At 39.6% G+C, this 21016-nt stretch overlaps 1 protein-coding gene across 1 annotated transcript in view; it reads right to left on the bottom strand.

Moving 5' to 3' along the window:
- Positions 1 to 21016, bottom strand: part of LOC121303629 (olfactomedin-like protein 2A) — a 64353-nt gene that overhangs the window by 1817 nt on the left and 41520 nt on the right. The window contains exons 3-7 of the mRNA XM_041234431.1: positions 16552 to 16659; positions 15068 to 15253; positions 13585 to 13813; positions 2053 to 2325; positions 1769 to 1957 (exon numbers count right to left, since the gene is read on the bottom strand). Of these exons, the coding sequence (XP_041090365.1) occupies positions 1769 to 1957; positions 2053 to 2325; positions 13585 to 13813; positions 15068 to 15253; positions 16552 to 16659 (985 nt within the window). The remainder of the gene's footprint in view (positions 1 to 1768; positions 1958 to 2052; positions 2326 to 13584; positions 13814 to 15067; positions 15254 to 16551; positions 16660 to 21016) is intronic.

Raw genomic sequence — 21016 nt, 5'->3', positions numbered from 1 at the left:
TGCATATATACCCTTTAATAGTTCCATTGAAGGTGAACTAGCAAAAGTCAAAACACATAGTAAATATTTTATTTTTAACAGTTGATGTATAGGCAAAATCCCTTGTCCTTAAGAGCATTGTAGGGTAAATGTATTGTAATGTACTGAGTTAAAATAGTGGTTATCTCTGTAACAGATTAACCATATTTACAGTCCTTCCCTGTCTGAAAATATCATCTGGCTTGTAAGGAACAGACCTCTGTCTATTCATAACAAGAACTGGATGTGAGACATGTGTGTGCCACCCTCTCTGGTCAGATTAACTCCTGGTCACACAGATCAGACTTCATTATCTTTTACATGAAAAGTTTAATTCATGTCTAGCTGAACCACTACACTAAGATTCCATTCATCCATTTATAAAAAAGACCAGTCCACAACAGGACAACTGTGGGTGGCGTCTCATCAGCCTCAAGGCATATTAAGAGCACAGCTCTTAGCAATTTAGAGGGTTCACATTACACAATACAGTGCTTGTAAATAGTCAGAAACACAAAAGTTTAGTCTTAGCCAGTGGTCCCCAAATTCTAGAGAACCACAACCAATTCTGGGTTTGTTCTGACCAGGCCCTTAATATTTATTTTAAATCTCTACTGCTTTACTCTGCGCATATTGGGTGTTCCCTGATTCAGAGCTGTTACAAGTTTAGGTGGGGTCATTTTTATCTGAACATCATAAGACTACAATGTACATTTATCACATATACATTTAATTATTTTTTTTATTATTATTCATTTTTAAGTTTATAATTTACCCCCAATTTTCTCCCAATTTAAATTGCCCAGTCGCTTTTCTCCTCACCGCAGCAATTCCCCACATGGCTAGGAGACCCAAAGAATAAGTGGGCATCCTCCAATCCCATTTTTTCACCAAGGAACTTGACAGCGGATGTCAGCGAGCTACCGACCTCAGCCAGCCCTACAGTGTCTGCCCTGAGCACACCGGGCACCTGGCCAGCAGAGATCGCTGTAGAGTGATGAGGAGAAACAGTCCCTGCCGGTTTTACCTGCCTAACACATGGGACTGCCTGGGCCAATGAGATGCTCCCTTCGGAGTCCCCAGTGAAGACTGGCCTACTCCGAACAGCTAGAAGGTGTATGACTCACCCAGCGCACCACGCGGCTGTGCGACTCACCCAGCGCACCACGCGGCTGCGCTTCTACCAGGTGAGCCACTCGGGGAGCCTACATTTATTAAGTTCTGATTGAAATAAAAACCTGGACAGTTAGTGTTATCTTAGGTCCAGGATTGTGGAAATCTGCTGTTTTGAATTTGAAATCCTGAGCCCTATTCATTCAGATATTTTGTGACATTTCGCAATACTGCATCACATTCTAATGCCTCAGTATCATCCTTCATAAACAAAGAAGGGAGTCAGTACAGTTCTTGGAGCACATGGCTGTCGTTGGGTCACTTATGTAACATAGTCAGCACCCGTTTACAGCGAGCAGCGCTGTAACAGATTGATTTCTACATCTGTAAATGTATATTATATGTAAAAGTACTACATAAAATAAGTACCAATAATAGTAGCTTAAACATTAGTTTTTGTGTAAAAGATATGTTTAGATTAATGTAAGATCACTTAAATTAACACACAATTTGTTTTTCACTGGAGGAAAATCTTAATAAAGTTGCCCTATGTTTGGTAATATATATATCTGTTTTCATTGTCTTTTATTTAAATGTATTTAAATGAGTTGTAACTGGTCCTAAAATAATTGCCTACCTTGTTTGAAGTTTTCCAGATTCCTGAACTCCACAATGTTGTTGCCATAGTAATAATTGGTAACGTAGATCTTTCCATCCTTGGCCAAAGGATCTTTCATCCAGGCTCCCTCATTGCGCCCATAGCTGTGGTGTCTCTCAGGCAACTCGATCGATGATATGGTCCCTTCACACTCCCCATCTTTAAGCACTGAGAATAGGAGGAAAGCACATAACATGACATGCCTAAGCAATGCTTTTATGATAAAGATGATGTAATGAAGACGGCCTAAGGCTGCGCTTTACCTCTGTTGAAGGAGCCACTGGAATTGTCTACATTCTCAAGGACAAGCATGACGGTTGGCGCTGGATTCTCAGTGGTGGTGGTCGTGGATACAGTGGTGGTAGTGCTGGCCGTGGTGGTGGTTGCTATGGGGGCAGAGATTGTCGTCGTAGGAACAGGGGTTGGAGTGGTAGTGGTTTCTGCTCTTAGGTCTTCAGAGCTGTGGAACACGTGAGGCCTGTCCTGAGGCTGTAACTCTTGCACTCCAGAACGGGAATGAGCTTTCGCTGGGTTCTCTGTGGAAATAAAAAAAGAGAAAAGTGATATTCTGCTGCGTGTGCATGTGGGGAAACCAATCAAGATTACAACATCTGACATGCAAGGCATAGCAGAAGTGGACCTAATGTTTACTTCCAGGAAACTAGACCTTGATAATATTAGCCAATCTGGAATGGTTAAATGGCATTGTAAGTTTGGACTTAAAAAACTTTATTCTGCTTGGACAACTTTCATTGGAAGTCTCCTAGTATTAAACAACATAGGATGCAGACAATATTGCTTGCAGCTTGATTGCTCTAACCAAACTTCAACCTCTTCTATAATCATTTTGCACATTGCTATACACACTGCTATGTATTTGCACAACCTTTAACAAGTGAATCCGCTATTGTTGTTGTAGTTTATGTGCAGGGGTTAAAGGAGAACAGAAAAAGATAAAATCATAAAACAAGGGAGTCGCTGGGGTACACTGTTGTTAAGAACCGGTCAAATCGGTATTGCTGTAAATTGCCATACTATCCCTTGTTATGAAATGTATGTATGTATGTATGTAAGTACGTAGCCATAGTGGAACACATTTTGACACAACTGTAAACACTCTGGAGTGGTTTCACAGACCCCAGCTAGCATTAGTCTTGGACTACCATACCTAAGGTAACATTAGATAGCCCAAGATTAATGCTTCATCTGTGAAACCTTAGGTAGAGTGTATCTTATAATATCCTGTAAAATGTAAACTAAAATAAATACATTAGTCAAGCATTTAGACAATTTTTTTTTTAAACTCAAAAGAAAAAACACACTGAGTGTGTTTGTTGGTTTTTTGTTTTTTTTAATGTAATGCATATTTTGATAGTAACAGTATTAACCTTTATTAAAATTCTTTGACGTGTCTGTATTCTGTACAGTCTATTAAGGGGTGTGGCTTCTAATTACTTATGTGGAAGCTGGAAGTGATAAAAAAATGATGTGGTTGCCTATGACAAATTCGTTTTTGGTAAATCAAACTTTCTCTCAATTTTTGTTGCTTTTTACAGGCAAAAGCGTCATACACCCAGGCATGGAGTGCATATGATAACAATTTAAATTCCCTGATGTCCCTAGATAAGTGCAGGAATTCCCAAGCAAGAAATAATCAAGTTCAGTTGTGCTCACACTATTTCAGAAATACCTCATGACAGTGGCACTGTGAGCTGCAGAAAACAGAACATGTACGTTGCTTGCACGGAAGCCACAGACCTGAAGTATCCAAAATGGCATAGGAAAACATAATACTGGCCGTGAAAAAATACCCAGTTTTATGACGAAGATTATCCCAATTCTAAAGATACAGTTCATTTCGAAGGCACTGGATAAGCCCGGTATACATGATTTATTTCCTTATACCAATACATGTTGCAAAACCATCAGAGAAGGCATTCATAATTACTACATCATGTTGACGAATATGTACTTGATCATAGTTTTGGCAATAGCAACTTTTATAGGGTTATTGATCTGGCCGATTTTCAATCTATCGCAAAAGTGTCACTTTTGGTGTGTGTGGTCATGTTGCTGCGGAAGTATCTTGTCGCCCAATAAAAAATCGCATCGCGTCTGTGTGTGCCGGCCCTTACACAGAATTTTGTATTCCATATCTTCTGATAACACCGTGTAACAATTCTTTTTTTTTTTGGTTTCTGGGTAGTAAGTGTTATTTCCTAATTGCTTATGCCTCAAAAGTATAGAAAATGGCTATTATTCCCCACAAACTTTGCTTTTGTGACCAGGAAAGTGATATTTTGAAATTTACCTATTTTCCAGAACATTCCAGATAGATTCAGTGCTGAGTAAACTTGGAGTAAGAACTTTCCAGTAATATAAATAGTAGTATAAATACAGGGGCCTTAAGCCCACCAGTTCAGTTTAGTTCCAGCTGCCTAAGTGGATACATATCTGCATTTTTCTGAGATGGCATCAAGAAGCTGCAAGCATCCGGCAGACGCATTTTGCTATGTGTGCGGCCAATTTATCAAGACAAGAGTGAAAAAGTACTCCGTGGAAGCATCTGCTAAGATGTGTGAGGCCTACAAGGCATATTTCGGCATGCCTGTCAGGGATCAAGACAAACCCTGGGCATCTAATTTCACCTGCGAGCACTGCAAAAAAATTCTGGAAGGTAAGATGGACAATTGTTGCTCGGAATTTTATGTTATAAAATTTGTTAAAATTTTTAATTTTAAAATGTCTTACAATTTTCAATGTTATTGAAAAAATATATCATATATGAAAAATATGAATACTCTTACACATTAGTCATGGGTGAAATAAATGTATTTTTGTAGGATGATACAGAGGGGAAAAGAGAGCCAGGAAGTTCACTATCCCAAGAATTTGGCAGGAACCCACTGACCACTCAAGCAACTGCTACTTCTGCATGGTGGACCCTTCCAAACGTCGGACTGGCAAGAATGCACCTGCTATCACGTATCCGGACCTTCCTTCATCCATCGCCCCGGTGCCACACTGCCATGAGCTCCCCGTACCCACTCCTCCGGAGAGAGAGTAGCCGTCTTTATAAGAGAGCAACAAGTCAGAGAGCGAGGAAGACGTTGTAGATCCAGATGACAATTTCAGAGGTGGAGCTGAGGAGAGAAACCCATACTACCCCAACCAAAAAGACCTCAACGACTTGATTAGAGATCTTGGTCTCACCAAGTCCAATGCCGAGCTTTTGACGTCTAGGCTCAAGCAGTGGAACTTGTTGGATGAAAGTGTGCAAGTCGCAGATCAGAGGAAGCGTCACCAACCTTTTCCCAGCTTCTTCACCCGTCAAGATGGGCTCTGCTTCTGCCACAATGTGACCAGTTTGTTCGAGGCAATCGGAATCGCCTGTAACCAGAATGAGTGGCGCCTCTTCATTGACAGCTCATCCAGGAGCCTCAAAGCCGTGCTGCTCCATAATGGTAACAAGTACCCGTCTCTTCCCCTGGCTCACTCGGTGCACCTCAAAGAGGATTACAACAGCATCAAGACCTTGCTGGACGCCTTGAAGTATGATGAGTACGGCTGGGAGGTCATAGGAGACTTCAAAATGGTGGCATTCCTGATGGGTCTCCAAGGCGGTTTTACCAAGTTTCCCTGCTATCTTTGCCTTTGGGACAGCAGGGACACCAAGGCGCACTACCACAGGCGGGACTGGCCACAGCGGACCGAGTTCTCTGTGGGGAGGAACAACGTCAAGTGGGAGCCACAGCTGGACCCCCGAAAGGTGCTGATGCCACCACTGCACATCAAATTGGGCCTTATGAAACAATTTGTCAGAGCTCTAGATAAGGAGTCGGCAGCCTTCAAGTACCTTCAAGACTTCTTCCCTAAGCTGTCTGAGGCAAAGGTCAAAGCCGGTGTCTTCGTCGGACCACAGATAAAGAAGATCCTGGAGTGCAATGAATTCCCCAAGAAGCTCACTAGTAAGGAGAAAGCGGCTTGGAACAGCTTTGTCGCAGTGGTTCGGGGCTTCCTGGGCAATCACAAGGCCGAAAACTATGTGGAGCTGGTTGAGACTCTAGTGAAGAACTACGGCACAATGGGCTGTAGGAGGTCCGTCAAAGTCCATATCCTTGATGCTCATCTTGATAAATTCAAAGAGAACATGGGAGAACTCGGAGGAGCAAGGCAAGGCACTTCCACCAGGATATACTGGACTTTGAATGCTGCTACCAAGGACAGTAAACGAGAACATGATGGGAGACTACATTTGGGGGCTGATTCGTGAAAGTGATTTACAGCATAATCGTAAATCTCGAAAAACTACTCACTTCTAAATCTTTTGTAGTCATTTTTGTATTACTTTAGTATAAATACATGTTAATTTGGATTAATATGTTGTTTTTTTCTGACTTTATGTGAACGAAAAGACACAAATTTGCCTGTTTGCTCATTGGAAATAGGTAAATTTCAAAATATCACTGTCCTGGTCACAAAAGCAAAGTTTGTGGGGAATAATAGCCCTTTTCTATACTTTTGGGGCATAAGCAATTAGGAAATAACACTTACTACCCCGGAACAAAAATGGTGTTACACAGTGTAATGGTATGACAAGTCTGACTTGCTGTCTTCCAGTTCACTGATTTGCCAGAAGGCACTGAGCTATACTCTTCAATTAACATCTGCAACATTGTTTAATTGTGTGCCAGGAAAAGCTGAAAGGGAATCTCTACACACAACAGGGGTATCGCATCTAGCTGTTACTACGTTATATTTCGATCACAGGAATGGACACACTCACCCGGACCTGTTTACAGAACTACCTTGTAAAGATGTGTTGCTAAAATGATCAACTATGCAATCAGAAGGGTCCTGCTAAAGCTGCTCTGAATGATCACATTCAATCCTGGTTCATGTTACAAACTACATGAAGGCTTTGTCAATTTCTTGGTCAAAGTGAATTTAGTGACTGGACTTTATTTAGTAAGACAGAAAAAAAGGTTGATGAAATTTCTGTGTGACGCCTCAAATAATTGCACATTTTATAGTACAGTTCTTTTTTTTCTAATGTCAGAAATTTCAGTATACTGTAATACAACGGTGTATACTGGTAAATTATGTACATTTTTTATATAAAAAACATTTGTTTTGTGGGAAAGACTCTATATACCATTAATGTTCACTTTCAAAGAACATGGTTTTAAAAAACATAATCCAAACCCACATGCTCTTAAGCCACATTGTATTTACTTTCCTTTTACAGTGTCAAAACATTAAGCATTTAATGGGAGCTAGAGGTGGTACTTGAAAAATGCAGGCAAACTGCACAGGCTTTGTGACCTGTGATCATTCCTCAATTATTTCAACATCTGAATAGTGTGTGTGGAAATAAGCAGCAAAGTCTGTTCTCAGGAGTGACCCACTTCAGCCACCTGACCGTCTAGCAAAGTCTGTCAGACCTGCTGTTTTTTGTACTCTTACGATCTTATAGGTTATCACAGTACAAAATGCTGTTTTTCGACAAGTAACTACAAGCACAGAATAGTGTTTTGGCAGCCTCTATCATTTTTTCCAGGAGTGCTTGTTCACACTGTGTTCATTAAACGTATTCAAAGCCTCCTTCCTGCCTTTGTTAGAGAAGAGAGCACTTCCCTGTGTTGTTACTGAGATACGCTGAAATAATAAAGTAATCAGACGGCATCCAGTTATTTGATTTCGTAAACTCGTCATTCAAAGTGGAGACTAGCTGATATTGTAGTTATGCCACTGACATCGAACTCTATTCTCTTTTTACATTTTTTTTTTTGTATCTTTATTTGCGGTGCTAAATTGAAATAGTTGGATTGATCGTATAGGGCAGCAAGGAAGCAGACTTCGCCTACATTAACAGACAGCATTCAGAGGGTGTGAACAAGAACAGAAACTCTTTCATCAAGCAGAAAGAAGGTCAAATACATGAATACTGTATTTACGCATTTCATTCAAAGTCCTTTACCAGAGATTAAGGCCCATATTGACCAATCAAGTTAAAGGAAATCTCTAATCCACTTTCAATTTTTTCTAATAACTTGCAGTAACATCCAATGCCATATATTAATACTTACTACATACACTTAGCGCATAATAAAGTGACTGAGAATAAAATTAAACAAGTATGTAACAGCTAGTTTCTAGTACAGTGTAGATCCAGTGTAGTTAATGTACCTGGATTTTGAAGTGGGTTATTCTTACTGACAGTTCTTGCTCATGGATAATTTGAGTAGTTATTTGTACAAGCCATTCTTTAGATACAGCCTTCATTATCCCCAAGCTATCGGAGGCCAGAACTCCCCATGGTCACAATGAGCTAGACAATGAAACCCTTCGGAAGGAGTGCTAAGGAACGGCACTGCCACGCTATCCAACTGCACAGTTAAAAAAATATATAAATAAAAGTCTGCATCATTGTGACCCCAATTAACTAATCATTTTCTTTAAATATTACAGTTGTGTGTTCTGGTATCAGCAGCCAGCCATTACCTTACACAGCCAAGACCATCATAGCATCCTCACTGCCTTCTGAAAGGTCTTCTGTTTAATACATTCCCTTGGAACTTGTACCTCTAAAAGATGATGACCACAACCGGTCTTCTGTTTAATACATTCCCTTGGAACACGTACAGGAATCAAGTACAGACTGTATAATTGTACTAAATCGAATCCGTTTGTCTTATTTTTGCTCTCAGACATCTACTAATGGAGAGACACTTTCCTCTTTATGTAATTTGTAAATTCAGCTGACAAACACATTCGGTGCATTCAAAATGAACATCAGGCATTCAGAAATGGGGATCCTACGTCACAGCGGCTGTGCTGGTGTCTGGTACAATAAGCTTGCTAGGACTTGAATTGGTCTGGCCATTGTTTTCTGGCCACTGATCGGTGTCACTCAGGGAATAGGGCATGAAAAATAACCCAATCAACTCATTAGGTCCACGTGTAGCAACAGGAGACGGCCTGGAATGCCATCTGCAGATTCACATTCTGTTAGGAGCACAGAATGACAGGGACCTTTATCCCCATCTAGGGCATTGCTCGATGACACAACACACCACAAAACGGTGACTTATTTCAAAGTTGTTGTTTTTTGTTTGGTTTTTATTTTTAAAGTTGTGCTACAACTGGATTAGGAAGGCTGCAGGATGGGTTTCCACAAATTCCATAAATTCATGTAAGTGAATTTTGGTCTTCTTGGCAATCTGTGGTTTGAAGATAAGGAAAGCTCTTTTATTCTAATTAGTATAAGACTAAATCAAATACAAGCAAGCATGTCAGTGACTCTCCCACCACAGCTCTAAATACATAATTAGCTCTATCAGTAACATGAACAAGTAAATCACCACAAGCTACATTCCCTATATACCCCTACTTGCTGGTATACTCAAGTAAGCTATATTGGTCCCCAAAAACATTTTGCCTGCACCTTAACAAAAAAGTACAGAGACTTCAAATATGTTGGTAATTTTGCTATAAATCTTAACACGTTGAGTTTGAGAAAGTTTCTGGAACATTGTATTGCATTGTTTTGTAAACAAATCTAAATTTAACCCTTTGCAGTCCATTTATTCAGTGCTTGTCAGGCGCATCAGGTCCAATGTATTTTCACACATGCTGCTTACATTTTTTTTTCTCCAGAGTAAAACAGGGGTAAAAGGCACTGAATCACAAAAGCATACTCAGCACTGTATCTCCAGCCAAGCCCCACCCCTTGTTCTCTGTATTTTTCACATACCTCTTCATAGATGTACATACTGATAAATCCTCTCCTGATCACTCATTTTAACACCAAACTCCTCAATAATGCGATCCAAGTAAATATTTTATTACTATAGCATCTCAAAAAGTTCTGCAAATGTCTGTGATATTCTTTGAGCGCTGGATGCAGAAACAGCTACCTCCTTTGTTTATGTTTCTGTTTTTGTTCATGTCCATGTTATCTATGTGGTGCATGGGGCTATCAGATACGCCCCTTTTTTTTCAGCTTCATTCGGCTCCTATCGGTCTCAATCACCGATTGAAAAGTTTTCTCTGCTTTTTCCGGAGTAAAAACGACTAGAGACCTGTGCTTTATGTCTTTTTGATGATGTCGGACAGGGGTTAAGGTCTCAGGAAAAAAAATTCTTGCTGATAGGTTGTGTTGGTGTTGAAAACTGGAGCCACTATGTCTAAAACATGGGACCATGTTCCTCTTAAACAATGGATTTGTAAGAAGGTTCTCGAACATTCTTTTCAGTATCATGGTGTGGCAGGGCGAAAGCCCTGCTTGTATAAATAGTGTGTGTGTGGGAATGTAAGGTTGGCAGGGATGGGGTTAAATCTGTCCCTGCCATCAATCACAGGTGTGGTCATTCCCCAATGAGGTCACTGAGTGCTACATGGGGAGTGGCCACATGTACCAAAAGAGCCAGACGCACTTTGTTTGGTCAGTGTAGCGGACAGTGCAGTCAAAACAGGCTGTTGCTGGATATTAATATACACTGTTTAAACTTGTTTGAGAAAGTTCAAGTTTATGTTTTTCTCTTTCCCCCCCCATCTCTTGGTCAAAGTTTGACAAATACAGCTTTGTGAAGCTGAGTCGTAAAAATTCCTTTGCGTAATCACGAACTGAGACCACTGCAAACAGGCAAATTCTGGACATTGACGAGAAACAGGTCTTCCCCCCTCGAGAACACGGAGAGGGGGAGAAGAGCTTCAATCACGTTTGACAATACAAAAGGAACTTTGAGCGAACTGTCAATCGTGAGCTGTGGGCAAGGCAAAGGGGTGGTCCAGAGATGAAACCAACCAGTGTTTAGGCACTTGGCGTGACGTTAAACACCACCCATGAATGTAACCATTCAATCAAAACGAGTCAAGGTTTAATTCAAAAGACTGGAACAAGGTCTTAAGGTATGTTCTGAAATTGGTCGGAAAATGAGGCAGAAATGGTCTAAAAGTGGTTATGGAAATGTGGTTCTAAAAGTGTCTGAAATCTGTTGTGAAATCTGGTCTGAAGTGGGAATAGAATCAGACAAGAAAATGGCTAAAATCACGTCCCGAGACATGTTCTGAAGAGAGTCCTGCTCTCTGCCCTACGAGAGACTGAACCAGGAAATGGGACCCAACAAAGAACCAAAAACTGATCTTTGTTTTCATTTCGCTGCTTGAAATCAACCACGAAACGAAGTAAAGCAACCAGCTAGCAGCTGTGCCTCTAGAAAGTCCCTTAACCATATGAGAGAATTGCAACAAGAATATTTTTATAAACTACGTAACTTTTCAATTGCAGCGCATTCTTTGAACATTGAGTTCTGTATGATCAATGGAACCTATTCCAGTTAGAAGTCTTTGGACAAGTCAAAGATAATGTTGCAAGACTATTAGAAATTAACAGCTGCCTCCCTTTGAAAATAACTATTATCTTGCCGCGAGCCGACGCAATACATTGCCTACAACAAACAAAGTACCGTCTTCATTTCCTTCGGTAGAGAGAGATTGGGGACATCTTTGTGTGATCAGCCATAACAAATATTAGTATTAGCCATGTATGCTAATAATGGTGTGGTCGCTGTAACCGTTTGATATTAGAAATCAATGAACTGTATACTATTCAAGAATATCTCTAACCAGACACCCTTCCTTTCTGTGATATTAGCTAAGTTGTGCACCCTTTTTATTCTTAAAGAAAGTCTTGCTTTATATTTCTGACACGTTATATAAATATATAACATAATATCTACATGTGTGATTAGTCACTGTTTGTTTATTTATAATTTTTAATAATGAAAGTGAATTCTCTCTCTCTCTCTCCATATATATATATATATATATATATATATATATATATATATATATATATATATATATATCTACACACACACACACACACACATTATATATATATATATATATATATATATAGAGAGAGAGAGAGAGAGAGAGAGAGAGAGAGAGAGAGAGAGATTTAATTAAATATTTTAAACATAGATATCAAACAAAATCACAGTAAATGTAAACAAAAATACAGATCAAAGAATGATAAGTTTTCAGTATGAAACGTGACACACTGTCAAAATGAAAACATTACAAAGTTAGTATTGGGTGTGATCTCCCTGAACATTAACACAATCCTGGCTGTGTTGACACATAGACCTGATCAGCCTCTGGATAGACTGCTGTGGGATGTTCTGCCGCTCTTCATGTGCCAGCTGCAGCCATACTGTAGATGGCACTGGCAATTTGTTCCCACAGATGTTCTATTGGACTCAGGTTAGGAGAAAAAGCTGTCCACAGCAATATCTCAACATTGTTTTCTTGAAGTCATGCAAGTGTAATCCTAGCACTGTGTGGTCTTTCATTGTCCTGCTGGAAAATCATCACATCCTGAATTGGCTTGCAGGAATGGAAAAACTGTTTCCTCAAGGACTTCGTCAATCTATCGCTGAGCAGTAAGGTGCTCTCAGTCAACACCAAAGGCATTCTTGTGTCCTCCCCACATCATCACACTTCCACCGAAACACCAGTTGGCTTGAACAATGCAACAGTCAGCATAAAGGTCCTGGGCCAGTTTTCTGGTTTCTCTGGACTAGTCTGCTGATTGTTGAAGCAGAACGTCTCATTCTCCAGGCAACTTCTCTCACAGACAGGCCGCCTTCAATCATGCAGATAGCAACCAGGAGTATAGAAGTAAGCACCCTCCATTAACAAAGTGGAGAGGGTTGATGTCAAGCTTCAGTTAAAGAAATTATGAGCTCAAGAGAGAATGAGTTTGTGACTTAATTATGCTTTCATGTTTCATTGTCTCTGCCCCGTCTTAGACCAACCTGTGTGAAAGAAATGCTATAAAATGTTTTTGCATGTGGAGGACGAGCGAGGTGCCGTCCGCCACATTATTGTTTTGTTTTATTTTGTATTTATTTGTTTATTTTAGAACAGGGTACCCCTCTGCCCCTGTGATTTATTTGTAAATATATCACGGCGAGAAGCTGTAGGTTTTGTTTGGCAGCGTGGATGGGAAGCCCCATCCACGTTAAAATACCTTGTGTGAATGCATGAATTAGCTGGCAGTCACGCATAATAAAACTACCTGTGCAGACTATGGTCGAGGGGTAATGAGAGAATTAATGGCCAATTAACTAACCCCTCTGCCATGATATAAAAGAGGTGGGTGTTCAGAGGAGAGAGCAGAGCAGAGTGTAAACAGCTTAAAAACTAAACTAAAAATATACCGTACACAGGGTCAGTGAACGGAATCTGCCCAGCCTGACCTGGGTGCTTAGTTTTTGTGTTCGTGATTTTTGTTTGTGTTTAAACTTGTATTTTTGCTCCGTGAGCAGCGTGTTTTTGTTTCAATCTTTTATTTCATTTCTGTTTGAAAATAAACGGCGCCGCACCGTCTTTTCGCCCTGCAGTACTGCGTTTGTTTTTCTTCCTGCTTCTGGCCTGACACTCAGCCAATCCCTGTCACAATGTCCTTAGCAACTTTCACCACAACTGGTTAAGTGGTTCTCTAGGTGTATGTAAACAATTTAAGTGTGACATACATACAGAGAGATGGAAGGACATCTGTACCCCAGATTGTGACACTATGAGTAATGTGTGTGAAAGAACGCCCTGGCAAGTTTCATTCCAATTCCAATTCCCTTGATATATGGAGACCTGAACATATGCAAGGATCTTCCACCTCCATTATATCCCCATTGAGGTAGATAATAAGCTGGAGGTGAGAAGTGGTAAGCAGTTACACATTAGTCAGGTATGTATGGATTGATGTTCACACCATTTTGTCTTACCTCTGCTGCTGGGGTTGTGTTCGCTGCTCTCAGGATTCCCAGCTTTGTAGTAGGTGATTCCTCGGATCACTCCAGGTTGGTGCCCTGCTGCCTTGGCTTTGGGAGTGGGTTTCACACCATTAACATTTTCTTTCTTGGGCTTTATTGGTTTTTCCTTTGGGATTTTGGCTGCCTTTGGTACCATTTTACTAATATATTTATTTACTACTTTAGTCTTCTCTCCAGTTTCCTAAAATGGAGAACACAAGGATTAATTGGTGACAATGATAGTGAAGTTGAAGTTGAAGACGATGAAGTTTCTGAACGTTAAATGAATGGATACTGTCTGTGTAAAAGATCTCCAGATTAACAGACCACCTTATTACATAAATAATTAAACTTATTGTCAAATAAAAAAAAGAAAAGACTAGAAAATTTATTATGGTAGAAATTCCGATCAGTTTCAAGTTGTTGCTATTATAAACGCCCATTCCAAACAGCCAATACTAAAACGAGAAGCGTGTATTATTTGGGCTGGCCTGCTAAACCACAGCACTGCTTGACTAAACGCGGACATCCCAGGGTCAGAAATCTGCATTCCAGAATTAGCAGCTGGGGTGAGTTCATAAATGTGTGAGAGCAACACAGAGAGCATGCTGGCAAGGGAAAACATTCATGCCTGTATCAAGATCAAAAGTTAGCTCCAAGACCAAGTGGACACAGCCTTAGACCATGACAACTTCTGTGCTTTTCATTTTTTTATTTAATGTGTCCAATTTTTATTTAACCCCTGATTTTCTCCCAATTTAGAATACCCAATCGCTTTTCCCCTCACTGCAGCAATTCCCCACAAGGCTCAGGCCAGCCGAAGGTTCAGTGGATGTCAGCGAGCTACCTGCCTCTGGAGGACAAAGGCCAGCCCTGCAGGTGTCGGCCTTTGAGCTCAATGGGTGCCTGGCCAGCAGGGTTTGCTGTAGCGCGATGAGGAGAAACAGTCCCTGCCAGTTTTGCCTCCCTAACCCATAGAAGCACCAGAGTCAATGTAATGCTCCCTCAGGAGTCCCCAGCAAAGACTGGTCTGCTTTGCACAGCCAGGACTGAATTGAACACCTGTATTTGAAATCACTTAACACATAACTGATGATGGTCTAAATAAATGCTTCTCCTTCTGCTCCACGTATTGTTGCAAATTTATTATAATGACTTTTAAACAAGATATGTCTGTAAAATACAAATAAAAGATATACACAACACATTACATTAACAACAACAATTTGTCAAATATCTTGGGAATAAATTAGTTGCTTTCTGGGGGAAAGGGGGGGGGGGGTTGATAAAGCCATAAATATTTCATACTTAAATCTTTTGACATAACAAGCATTGGCTTAGCTCCTTTAACGACTCTGTATAAGCTTTAACCAACTAGCATATGGTCACAATATTGATAAAAGGTTACCCAACACCCCTCGATAGTGCTGGGCTCATAGAAATCTTAAGAGAGTACCTGGGCTTTGCTATGGGGAACAGCAGAAGCATCTTTCTGTAGCAGCTGCAGACTCAGACTCGAGATCTCCTTCTTGATGCTCATCATAATGTCAGAATAATTCTCATAGCGCTTCAGTTGGTTGCTCAAGTTTATCACGCTGTCTTTTACAAAGTCATTCTCCCTGGTGAGATTCGTCTTAATGGTCTGTAGGATGACACAAATTCAAAGTTGAAGGTACAATACTAAAAATGGCACGCTAGATTCATTTGTAGTGTCAGGTTGTGTTGATCAACCGTTGCTTGCAGAAAGTTATCTTGCAACTGAAGTCTGTCAAAACTTTAAATGTATCCAGGTGTAATGAGGCAGAGGCACAAACCAGGGACCACACCCACACACACGTGTCAGACGAGAGTCATAACTACTATGCAAAACAGCTAGGTTAATTTTGAACCTCCTCTCACCTCACTGACAGCGGGTCAGATCAGCAACAGCAGTGCATCACACCACACTGCCCCTTACACTCTTATCCCTTTAATCTCTATGAGATCCGTGTCACGGCACCAATGTACCGGGGAATTTACAAATGAGAATGTTGATCTCACAACTTGCACCTATGTTGTTTCTCGCTTGTCTTGTAACTCTTACAGTTTGTATTTGCTGTCAGAAATACTTGGCTTGTTCCTACACTGCATAACTAAATGTGCAGATTTACTAAAGCGCAACTTTTCATTTGGCGAACATCAGTGTTGGATTATACAGTATACAAATTGACTGGTTGAGGCTTGTTACAGGGAGGACTCTGTCACTGGTTCTTGCACGGATATGTGCAGCTGGGACCCGTAACAGGAGACGTGTTGCTAGGTGGCGTGCCCGTGGAGGCTGCTCACAGTTCGAAAAGCGTCAAAGTCACAGCTCGAGGCAGCTGCACTGCTGTGCAACACAGACGGGCGCGTCCGCTCCACAGGATCCCAACTACGGAACCCTTAAACTGCAAGACGGTGCCTGTGAGGGCGCTGCCCAGGCAAGATCGTTGCAACGACCCGGAGTCGCTGGGAGCCGGGACTTCAAGAGCAGCAGCAGGTTAGTTTAGAGGATGATGATCCCAACCAGTATTAATATTTGGCATTTATTCACTGCTGACAAACTTTAAATTTAGCCACAATATCCCACCCCCATTATTTACAGTATTTGTTTATTCTGGTTTAACCCAAGAAAAGCAGTTTTGAAGCTGTGACATTTCGACACTTAAAGCCTCTATACCTACTCTACTGCCTATGCCACTGTTTGCAGGACAAGAAATATGTATTAGCAATGATAGCTTTTTACTGTTTAGACTGTAAACTGAACTTCAAAACACCAGGGTATTAGAATAAAATATTTGGGGCTTTGAATAGAAAGAGTACAGCATTGTCTCAATGCATGCTGTAATAACTAATACCCTGTAGTAACTATATTAAAAATGTTTGCAAAACAAATCAGTACGGTTGCTTGTGTAACCTTACCTCCTCAAGGGTGTTCATCTGGGAGACCACTTTGTTGATGTAGGTGTGAACTTTGAGGAGGTCCATGCTGTACAAAGTTCCCTCCAGTAGGTCTACCATGGACTGCAGCTGTCATGTAAATCCAAAAAACAAACAATGGTTTAATTCAGGGGTTCTCAAACTTTTTTTGCTGGGCCTCCCTTTGGAAATGTTTCAGACTGTGAAGACCCCCCCACTGTACTCCGCGGGGCGATATCATATGAAATTACTGGACATAACTGGTCCCCAACCTTTGCTGGCCCTTGGGCAAAAACATTGAACAAGTAACACACCGCGGACAACTTCATACTCTGCTCTCCCTCAGCCCAAGGAAACATTCATGTGTGTAAAATAAAATACAGGGAGTGGGGATTCTAGAGTACTGCACACAGGGGGGCCCAAGGGGGGCTAGATTTAATTATGGAAGGGCACTTCAAGGCTTCTACAGTGTTTTCACATATAATAAAATGTCACACAAAAACAACTATGTTGATTAAAAAGAAATCTGCAATGGTGTAATCTGAAGCAAAACTCCATTTAAATGACGTGGAAACAACCACACACACACACCACTGTGTACCTTCCTGGAAATAAGTGAATTCTGAAGTGCCTTGAACCCCCATCGCTTCAGTATTAACCTGGAGCAGTGGTGTAGCCAGGGTTTTGTTTGGGGGTGGATAGAAATTCTTTGATGATGGTTAATAACACTGGTATAGAGTAAAATAAATATATATCAATACCATTAAAAAAATACTGAAATGAAATGCTGGGTGAGATTGGAGAAGCTGACTGACTACAGAAGCACAAGAAATATGAATGCTGTCAACACATAATTAATGATTTACAATGATCGTCAACCATATTTTTCTCTTAATAAACCACACATGTAATATATTGTGAGCAAGAACAGAACGGACCTCAAATGCATCTGTATGCATCATACCATGTGCTCACTTACTTATTAGTATAATTTATTTTTATTTATGTATAATAAATATATATATATATATATATATATATATATATATATATATATATATATATATATATATATATATATATATAAAATAATTGCTGATTCCGAATTATACTAAAAAAAAAAAAGAAAAAAGATTCAAATAAATATTTACTTAATGAAATGTGTCTGCTAAAACAGTATCTCATTTACAGTAACTCGTGATAGCATCTACCATGTAACTGCAGCAACTTGGAGAACAACAAAGAAGGCCTTCTAATCAGTTAGACTAGCAAGCACTGGCTCAATTTTATATGGTGCAGAACTAATTTATTTAAATATTTTATTTAAGGACTTACAATACCTGCATGGTGGGTGTCTTTAGTAATATCTACAACGTATTGATATTAACAATCAACAATTTTGTTACAGACTTTCTAACGTAAACAATTTTGGCTGCTACTTAATGAAACCCTAGTAAAAAACAAAGAAAAAGAACACGAAAATTGCTCAACATAAAAAAAGACCAGTCCTACTACAGTAACAGGTACAGTTTACACTGCCTCTGGGTTTCTAATCGCATGAGACCAGATTTTCCAGATTTTTTAAATCCTTCTTTTAATGTTTGCAAGCAAACTGGCTTCATCACTGACATTCTCATATCTGCTTTGACATCTGACACAGCATTTCCTTTCTCCAGCACTTCTTTTTCTGTTCTGCATACCACTCTGCCAGAGGTATATGTACTGCATGAAACAAATGCGAAAGAAGATCAAAATGGATTTATCTTTTAAATCACTGACAATTTGACTGTAATACCGTCAGCAGCAAATGCACATCTTTACGTTTTAACTAGCCCAACTCACGTGATAACTCTGGCAACTTGGAATGGAAACGCCTCTTTTTTCACCAAGTCAAGTTGTCCATCACTAGAAGGATTACAATTCACTACTATGTGAATGTGTTGAAGTCCTAAAACACAGGCTGATTAAAAGAGTGGAATAAAACACATGCCCTGGAGCATCCTTTCACCCATGAATGGGTTTAAGTCCAGTGTGGATCCAGAAATCCTCACTTACATGGAGTCCACGCTTAAAGGAAGCATTGTTACCGGTGTTCCCTTGGGTAAGGGAGGCAAAGTATCCCAGTGAGCTCAAACAGCTTCAGGCTCTCAAGCCCCTGGGTATAAAGAAGCAATTGGCTTGGTCGTGCGATTGGAGGATGCCCACAGACCTTCAGTCTTGACTCTTTATGACAGAGATGGCTGTGAATACAATATCATTAAAATTGGTATATATATTGTATATATATATATATGGATCACCATGTGAGTTGCAGCTTGAAAGTCTTTCTAAACCTAAGGGAAGTTATCTACAAGTTAAACCACGTTGAGTGCACACAGGCTGAAACCAGGTCACACTTGTTTGTGACCTTTCAAAAAAATCATTTGCACTGATTTATGATTTCTGATGAGCTGATTTAGGGCTGCAGTAGCAAAGGGGCTGAATACTTATGCAAATGAGATTAATCTGTTTTGCTCTGTAAATCTTACTTATTTATATTCTATATGCATTTTTTTAACTTTATCAATGTGGAGTAGTTTGTGTAGATTCTACATGTCTAATTTGAAAGCGTTGTGGAGTAAGCTCAGGTGCCACCAAAATGTGAAAACTTTGCAGGGGGGTGAATACTTCTGCAAACCACATTCATTCATATATATATATATATATATATATAAAATTTAGTATCTCCAATTATTTTTACCCCTGATTTTCAGATTGTCTCCTAATTTGAAATGCCCAATTATTATTATTATTATTATTATTATTATTATTATTATTATTATTTATTATTATTACACCGTGTAACAATTTATTTTTTTGTTTGTTCCTGGGTAGTAAGTGTTATTTCCTAATTGCTTATGCCTCAAAAGTATAGAAAATGGTTATTATTCCTCACAAACTTTGCTTTTGTGACCAGGACAGTGATATTTCAAAATGTCACTATTTCCAATGGGAAAATGGCAAAATGTGTGTCTTTTCGTTCACATAAAGTCAGAAAAAAACAACATATGAATCCAAATTAACATGTATTTATACTAAAGTAATACAAAAATGACTACAAAAGATTTAGAAGCGAGTAGTTTTTCGAGATTTACGATTATACTGTAACTTTTTTCTGACTTTATGTGATTCAAACTTGTGATCTCTGGTTGTGTGACTCACCCGGCACGCTGCACGGCAATGTTTTTACTGGGGAGTCATTCGGGGACCCCATATAATCCAATAACATCTTTCATAAACCTATTGTGCAATTATTACACAAATATGAATTTCTGCTTTGACTCTGGAGAAGTGAGCTCAGAACTAGACTGTTGATGTGCTAATTTGAGGTAATAAAGTGGGTTTTAAGGAGTTGATTACAGCTTCTGTTAAGTGTGTTGTAGATTCTGTATACAGCTGCATTTCGTTTGGATATGATTAATTAACAACGTTTGTAATTCCACTAAATTGACTTTATTTTCTCTAAAGGCTGTATCACTAACGTTTAACTCTTAAAAGGCTTCCAGCAAACAGCTTTGTCATTTTTAATAAAAGCTGGCACGAGTATAAAATAGTGCAGCTCTTTTATTATATTTAAATTGCACATAAAGAACTGAAGAGTGTGTCTGTCACAGTACTAAACACTTAAGAGCACAGTTTGAGAAGGGGTGTGTGCACTCTATAATATCCCCCTTTCCTTTTAGTTATGGGGCTGCACTTCACCACAGGTTTACATAAAGGGTCTACTCTTAAAGCATGTTCTGCCTCGATTGAAGACTTCATTTAGGTACAAATGGCAGCATGTTTATCTTATAATTGTAATCAGCTTAATTTATATGCAAATGTATTTTCTGAACACTTAGGATGAGGACAGGGACTAAAATGCAACAATGCTTTTCAAGTTAACAAATGTTCCTTATTCCCTAAGACTTTCTCACCACCTACATTGAAAAGTGCCTGTCGTAAGTTTGTGAGTAGATTTTTATCTTATATATAAGGAGGCTGTGTGGTCCAGTGGTTAAAGAAACAGCCTTATAACCAGGAGGTCCCTGGTTCAAATCTTGTAGAGATACAAGACTAGGGCGTGTGGTCAGTAAGAAGACACTTAGGTCCAAAACATCAGCCACGCATACTGAAGTTTCAACATTTTCAATGAAAACATATTTGTTGTAACCACTGCAGTTTAAGCAGAAAACACTTTCATTTTCTAAGTCAGTCCATTGAAAAGATGTTTGGTGAACAGTGGCATCTCATGCAGTATTTATATTAAATAAAAATAACCCAGTTTGTGTTTCAAATTATAATAAAACGTGTTTAATCTTAAGTGCTCAGATTTGGTTGTGTTAGAAGTCGTGGCTTTCATGTTTATATGTGTGACAGCACAACCTCCAGTGGTTATAAGAGTGTCCTCTCTTGCACTCTGTGATCAAACACAGTGTTTCCCTTCACC

Source organism: Polyodon spathula, chromosome 34, assembly GCF_017654505.1.
Source record: "Polyodon spathula isolate WHYD16114869_AA chromosome 34, ASM1765450v1, whole genome shotgun sequence".
NCBI lineage: Eukaryota > Metazoa > Chordata > Actinopteri > Acipenseriformes > Polyodontidae > Polyodon > Polyodon spathula.
This window is presented reverse-complemented; position numbering and strand designations above follow the sequence as displayed.